An 8192-nucleotide genomic window follows, 5' to 3' on the forward strand; every position below is an offset into this window, starting at 1 on the left:
TTATTATTTTTACATTTTGTTACTTCCATTAAATCCTCAAAATTTAAGAAAGTCAAAGGACCTGATTATGGGTCGGGTTGATTCACCCGAAAATTAGGAGGGTTTAGACAAACATATAAACTCAAAAAATGAACTTGGACAGAAAATAAGGCTTATTTCTTAAACAGGCTGGGTCTTGAGTAAGATTTTTTCAAACCTAGGTTCGGCTTGAATAAGTTGACTATTTTTTAATAACAAATTATAATGCTTCTTTTTGTTGTTGTTGGTGCTGTTCTTGCTGTTTTTTTTTTGGGTGTTGTTTTTTTGTGCGTTTTTACTATTGTTTCATTGCCCTTTTTAATATAATTTAAATATTGTAGAACTTATATTTTATTGTTAATTTTGTTACTATTTTAGTTGTAACTATCTTAGTATAAAGAACTTTTAATGTATTTTTAATATTTTTGTTGTTTAATATTTGTTTTAATTCTTTTAATTGTATTTCATATATTATATTTTTAAAATTTTATTGTATATAATAAAATAATTTAAAAAAATTAACACGAGCTGAGCTTGGACAAACCTTTAAGCCTATTTTTCGAGTCGGGCTGACCTGGATTTAAAAAATGAGCCTAAAATTTTGTTGAGGTGTAGCCCAACCAGGCTCACGATTAACTTTAATTCCGATCAATTTGAATGAAAATTTCAATATAATTTAACATGAATCCTTTCTTTTTAAATTGATTAAAAATCGAAATTATTTAAAAATCCAAAATTATCTGATCCGAAAATTAATCCAATATTCTTAAAAAAGGAATTTGATAGGATCCAAAAACAGTACCATCTAACGGTAGATGGGTGTTGGTTTGTATCCACAACAGTATGGAAGAAGAGAATGTGAATGGATGAATTGTGGGTACAAATCACTTGGGATCACACTTGTGATATCAGTTAAAAAAGAAAATGTTAAAATAAAAGTAATTTAATTTCTCTTAAAAAAATCGAAATAATTTAATTCATGTTAATTTTGAAATCGAGCAATTAAAGACAGTTAATCACCAACTATACATAATTTTAATTAGCATCATAACAAAATTTAGCATTTGATATTTATACATTTTGTCGATTTGGTCTTGATTTTAAAAACTTCAATATTTACATAGATACACAAAATATTGCGAGTTAAATTTATTAAAGGGGACCAAATTAATAAAAATAAAATTATTAATATATCAATTACAGTTGCATACATTTAAATTAATTACTCACCATCAAAATTAATAATAATTTTTAAAAAATAGAAAAAAAATATTTTTATTAAAGGAAAACAAAGAAATTGGTAAGAGGCAGAGATGAGTGGTAGAGGCAAACAACTTTTACAATAAATTCCATTGAAAATGGAAGGAGACTGTCATTTAATGTATTCTGGATTTAGTGCCTGCTTCTTTGGCTGCATTTGTTTCATTGTCTAACTAAGCTTAGCCACCTTCTCAATTTCAATCACATATCCTGTCTCTCACCTTACAAGTCAAAGAATGAAGTTCATCCATGGATTCCTTTTTTCTTTTTCTTCCTAGATCTTTCTTTCTCATGATAGATATATCTCTTGCATCGATAATACTATGATGATTTACGAGTGTTATGGTAAGGTATGTTATACTTTTAATAAGAGGACATAAATTTTAAAAACTATCATTGTTGGAAGAGGTAATAATAAATTCTTGAAAAAGGATTTAATTTCATATATCATAATATAGATATAAAAGATACTTTGGTTATTCAAAATAAAAACTCACGCTGTGAAAGGCTCGAGTTTTTACTTAAATTCTGTAACCGGATCCGAGTTTGATTAATCATAAGCTTTTCGCTACTCAAAAATCATAATGTGGAAGTGAACTTTTTCCTCGAGTCTTGAATTAAATTCGAATTTTAGAGTCGATATTGTTGGAGGAGTTTTAACTAAATAACACCCCTGACACGAACAAGACTTCGCTCAAATAGCAAAATTGATGAGGACACACATGGTTATACCAAACAAAAGTTCAAGCTTACCTTATTTCTAGATTAGAGTTAGAGTTCAAACTCTTGTCATGTACAAAATTTTAAAATTAAACTCTAGTAGTTGGTCATTGGTCATGAGTAGATCTGTTCATAGGCTAGGTTGTTTACCCAGGCCCGAAGGCTCGCCCAAATTTTGGGAGGGTTTGGACAAAAATATTAGACCCGAAAAATGGACTTGGGCAAAAACTTAAGACCGTTTAAAATATGGGTCGGGCTCGAGCTTGAACATTTAAGACTCGAGCTCGAACCATTTTTAACTTTGCAGTGCTTTATATTATATTATTTTTATATATTATGTAATTTATAACACATAAAATAAATCTATACTAAATATACAATACTACTATAATGTAAATGTTAAAAAAATGTTAAGACGAAAATATAAGAAAATTAATAAATAAAAAATATTAATTATTAAATTATTAAATATTAGATTAAATTTTTTTAAAATAAAAAAATAATATTTGTAGACCTAAAATGGGTTTCGATTAGCCATTCACAAATATGAGCCTTGGGAAAAATTTTAGGCTTATATTTCAGGCCGAGTTGGGCTTGAGCAAGTATAAGGTGTGTTAATATCATGCTTAGGTCCGGCTCGAATCCGACCTAGCCCATGAACATCATGGGCATTCACCCACAACCTACGTCATAGGTTTGAGTCATGGTGTGTGTTGGATCTGGTGCCAAAAGTGTAGTATATTCGTTTTGTATATTTGTATTTTTTGAATAAGTTAGTTTAATAATATTCATTAATTACATTAATACACTTTGTATATTATCCTTAATATTTTTGCACGCAAAGCAAGATAGAAGCAAATATTTGCTCACTGGTTATCTAACTAACGTTTAACTAATATTAAGTAATATTACGTTGTTGGGTCGTAATATAGAAAAACAACTTGTATTATTAGTTTAATTGGAAATGAACGAATTGATTGAAAGATTAATATGTCATCTATTAAGTCCAATTGGGGAAATGTTTTGTCTTGAGCATCGGGGTGGATGACTCTTAGAAGATAAAGATGTAGATGTAACTAACCAAACTGACAGTGCATCGGACAATTAGGTCCACTTTGGTACATGTACTTTTTTTTGTCCTATTTGATATCTAAACTTGACAACTAAATCCATTTTGGTCCCTAAATTTGAATCTTATTAAGATTTGATGACGTGACTAGTGTTATTAGAATATGACTAGATTGGTCGGTTGAACATGATTTGAATATACAACCTATACATAATAGTAGAAGTTACTTTAAAAAAAATAGAAATCTTATCACACGTGTATGCGTGTGGAAATCACAAATTTATAAAATATATAGTTTGAAACTAATTAATAATAATAGCACATGAAATAGGTACAATGTTAAAATAAAAAAAAATAGATTAAGATTATTTATCCTAGTGTTGTTGTCAATCTTGAGTCGATATTAAATTAAGTTATGACACCAACCCAGTCAAATACATTAATATATGTACACAAATAATTGATAGAGATATTGAAATGTATACAAAAACATTAAAATAAGACTTTAATTGAATGGTAAATCAAAGATCTTTCTAATCTAATTAGTTTGAGTTCAAAACTCGATATATACATTTTTACCAATTTTTTAAATAAAAAAATTATTTTAATATAAAAAAGATATTTTAATAGTTTTTCGAAATAAATTAATAACCTAATTAAGGTGATATTTTAATAAATAATCTTTGGAGTACCTCTAGTCCTCTACTTTTCCCATGTGGTGTTGGAAGGTAGATGTAATTTAGTGACCCACAACATTAAATGATATGTTCCATTCACCTATGGTTAGAAGGTTCATTTCAGTGTCATATGCTGAACCAGAAGGTTCTTTCTTTATATTTCCATCAACCTTGTAGGTTAGGACAATTGAGGGGTTTTTTACAAAATTATTATAAAAAAATTAAAAAATAACTAAAATATTATAACTTTTTTTTTATTTACCAAAATATTATAACTTTTTTATTTACTAAAATATACAAAAAAAACAAAAAAAAAACCTGACACAGCTTGATCAGGCCAATCACATTAGCGGCACCAATGGTGCCAAAGGACTAAAATGTTAGTTAAGGGTAGTTTCAAGGTCCTGACATGAAATTTACCATTTTAAATTTTGAAAGTTAATTGCTGCTGTGCGCACTAAAATTGAAATATGGCTAATTACCTTCTAAGCCCTCCTTATTTATTATTTTCTTTTTATTCCTCTTCAACTCACTTTTTTATTTAATAACTCTATTTTAATTTATTAAATTTAATAGTTTATGTTTATAGATAAAATAGTTTATGTTTCCATTATTTTTTTCCTTTTGATTTAATATTAGTTAAGGGAATATATTAAATTTATAAAATTAAAATAGTTTAATTTAATAACTCTATTTTAATGTAATAAATTATTCTCATTTAATAACTCTATTTTAATTTTAAAAAAATTAAATTAAAATATTTTAATTTTATAAATTTAATATATCCCCTTAACTAATATTAAATCAAAAGGAAAAAAATAACGGAAACATAAACTATTTTATCTATTTATAAATTTAATATATTCTTAATAGACTTATAACATAAACATGTTAGACTATTTTAATTAAAATAGTCTCTTAAGATATTATGAAGCAACAAATTTTATATTTCAGTAAATTTTATATTTTAAATGAAAATAGAGTTATTAAATGAGAATAGTTTATTAAATTAAAATAGAGTTATTACTTAATTAGAATTCTAAGCATCTTAATTATCACTTAACTAATATTAGATTTAATTAAAAAAAATTAATAGAAATACCAGGCACGCCTTATTGAAAAACCAGAAGAAATAATAAAACTGATCACCCATAAATGTAACCCAAATAGAAAAAATAAATTATAATTATATTATATACTCTTAATAACTCTATTTAGTAAATTTTTTAAATAAACTATTCTCATCAAATTATCAAAATAATACATAAAATGCGAATTAGTTTATACTTTTTTAAATAGCATTATTTTAGGTAAAATATATTTACTTTAATAATAAAATAAAGGGCTTTTATGAGTAAAAATCATAGATTAAGAGCTTATTTAACTACAAAAATAAGTTGAGGGCTTGTTTATTAAATAAAAAAGTGAGTTGAAGGGGAATAAAAAGAAAATAATAAATAAGGAGGGCTTAGAAGGCAATTAGCCATATTTTAATTTTAGTGCGCACAGCAGCAATTAACTTTCAAAATTCAAAATGGTAAATTTGCATGTCAGGTCCTTAAAACTACCCTTAATTAATATTTTAGTCTTTTGGCACCATTGGTGCCGCTAATGTGATTGGTTTGATCAGGCTATGTCAGGTTTTTTTTTGGTATATTTTAATAAATAAAAAAATTATAATATTTTAGTTATTTTTTTTATTTTTTTATAATAATTTTGTAAAAAGCCAGACAATTGAGTGAAACAAAGTGTATTGCCATTGTCCAACCATGTCAATTACTTTGTTAAATGTGTTTGATTTAACTTGAAAGGACAGTGGCTAGCTGTCTTTATAGCCTTCTTTCACCCACATTAAAGTATGTGTTGAGTTTTAACTTTATTAACATACTATTATTGTCTAGAGAATATGGGTTAGACAGTAACATAGCATGTTATCCGGATTGGACTTGAGCTGAAAAATGCTTCCCCAAGACAATATTCGATGTCACTGCCACCCTCACCCTCCTCATATCTTTGTATAAAGCTTCACTCTCATTCAATGCTGGTTTGACAGGATCTTAACTCAACTTCCAGTCCATTACAAACACAGCAAAATGAATACAAAAGTAGGGGCTAAAGCAAACTTTTTTTACTTGCTGAATCATCTCCCAAGTTTTTTGTTCCATCATTGGCATGAATAAGAACACCGAAAACACGAAAAGGGAATAACCAACTTATCCGATTTTACATACACTGGCAAATTGCTTTATGTGGGGAAAGGCAACCCCCCATGCAAAACCTACATATAATGAACCCAACTCATTACAGCTTTGCTATATTTTTTCCACCTTATTATTAATGATCATTATAGGCCTCAACTTCTAATGGGAACTGCCTTCCAAATGGGTTAGATAAAACGTCTACAGTTCCTGGAACCAAAAACAAAGGTTGGTGGAATAGAATCTCCAAAATCAGCTGCTTTCAGGTTATTCAAACGACACCCATTGTTACTGTTTTCCTTTCTGCATCGCTACAATGGAGATTTGAGCAACTTCTTTAATGTTATTACTATATTCCCGAAAGACGGCCGCTGAGCGGGATCACTGCAAAAGAGTACATATAGCAACTATCATCAGGAATTTTTAGTATTCTCAAATATAACTTCAGCAAATCCAAGAAATACTTGGCACCTATGTTAGTCGGGATAGATGTGACCGTGAAGTTCAAGTATGTTTAGTGAAACTTGGGTTTTTTTTCATTTCTCTTTTACTTAGGGTGAGTTTGGATAGGCGATGAATTTACCTGCTGTTAGTGTAAAAATAGCGGTTGCGGTGAGATTAGATATTGTAGTGATACTGTAGCGTAAGACAAAAAGTAAGTTAAACGCACCGCACCCAATCGCGCATCCAAACCCACTCTTAGAGAGTAAGCTACTGCTAATCTCTCTCCTTATTGGCCGTAACTACAATAATAAACTGTCAAGGAACATCTACAACAAGCTGCTCCTTGGTCCTACCCGGACCGATGCATTCAGAGAAAAGATAGCTATAGAGACTTCCCAGTCTAACTCATAATATAAAATTAAGTGCAGTGAATATATCTAGGACAAAGTATATACTTACTCGGCCCAACAAGATTCCATGAGGGAAATCAACTTTGGGGAGGTGTTAGGAGGAATGGCAAGCTTCCTATTCTGGAAAGCTACAGCACCAACCACCTACAATTTGCAGCACCACAAGAAAGGGGGTGACGGAATTAAGAAATACAGCATTGAAATACTTCGACAGTTGGTCAATTACATTGATATTTATGCATGCACTTGTTAAGAATAAGAAAAGAACCATAATGAAAAATAAGAAAATCAAATTTATCAACCTGGGCAGTACTGATTCCATTCCATGGTTGTTGCACGGTAATAAGTTCCCATAGGATTACTCCGAAACTGTAAACATCAGATTTTTCGTTTGAAGGCTCTCCGCGAAGGAATTCTGGAGCCATCCACTCAGGCTGAAAATGAAAACAAGAGATTTAGATGCTGATTGATGCAATAGGAAGAAAAGTTTTCAAGGTACATGAGACTGAAAGAAACATCCAACTTCATATAGAATGCAAGTCTGCAATGATTGTATCTGTTCATCATTGTACAAAACTGAACTAGGATTGGTTTTATGATAATGATTGTGAATTTGTGATTGTTGTCTTTAATACAGATTTAATGTCATAATGGATCATCAATACGTCAATGGAGTTCAACATTGTTACTATGGCTTATTATCACTCTACACCATTAATTTTCTATATAACCAGTCTGTCATGCCAAATGCAAGCGTTAGGAATCGACCCGATTAAGCAACAAATAATAAAAATAGCGGAATAAATTGAGAAATTGAACACACAAATTTAACGTGGAAAAATTCCTCCAAAGAGGATAAAAAGCCATGGGCAAAGATAATTTTACTATAATAACAAAAGAATAAAGAGTACAAAAGATGAAGATAAAACTAAACTCCAAACCCCGAAAACAAAGAACACTCAAAACGTAAACACAAAATTCTCTAAATATGTTATGAGTTCTAATATCTAAATAGGTATTTTTTCTAAAATTGTAAAAGAGCCTATTTATAGGCTAAATTAATATGTCAAATAATAATAAAATAATCTAAACTAATCAGTATTTAATTGAAACAAATAAATAAAATTTAACTAAAAAATTATTTCTCAAATTTAACTGAAAATAAAAGTTATGCTTATCAGCAAGCCATCATAGGTTCGTAGGTTCCCGACCTTTATAATAAATTTACAGGCCTTGGCAACCGTGACCTTACCATTGCTCGACCACCAAAGTCAATCAAGTCTGGACCAGCATCTCCATTTGGCGGGCAGATACCTACGATCCGTAGGTTGGTAGTCCAGCTAAAATAGCTGTCCAAAATCTCCCATTTCCAGTTGTTGCATTCATCCACCATCTC

General features: G+C 29.4%; 1 protein-coding gene across 1 annotated transcript; it reads right to left on the reverse strand.

The window, feature by feature from the left end:
- Positions 1-5838: 5838 nt before the first annotated feature.
- LOC121218213 (serine/threonine-protein kinase CTR1) lies at positions 5839-7983 on the reverse strand. The gene is made up of 3 exons (XM_041095077.1): positions 7099-7983; positions 6846-6940; positions 5839-6326 (listed from the first exon to the last, which is right to left on the reverse strand). The coding sequence occupies exons 1-3, from the start codon at positions 7219-7221 to the stop codon at positions 6254-6256; spliced, it is 291 nt and encodes a 96-aa protein (XP_040951011.1). The 5' UTR covers positions 7222-7983; the 3' UTR covers positions 5839-6253.
- Positions 7984-8192: the final 209 nt, after the last annotated feature.

Source organism: Gossypium hirsutum, chromosome D06 (assembly GCF_007990345.1).
Source record: "Gossypium hirsutum isolate 1008001.06 chromosome D06, Gossypium_hirsutum_v2.1, whole genome shotgun sequence".
Lineage (NCBI taxonomy): Eukaryota > Viridiplantae > Streptophyta > Magnoliopsida > Malvales > Malvaceae > Gossypium > Gossypium hirsutum.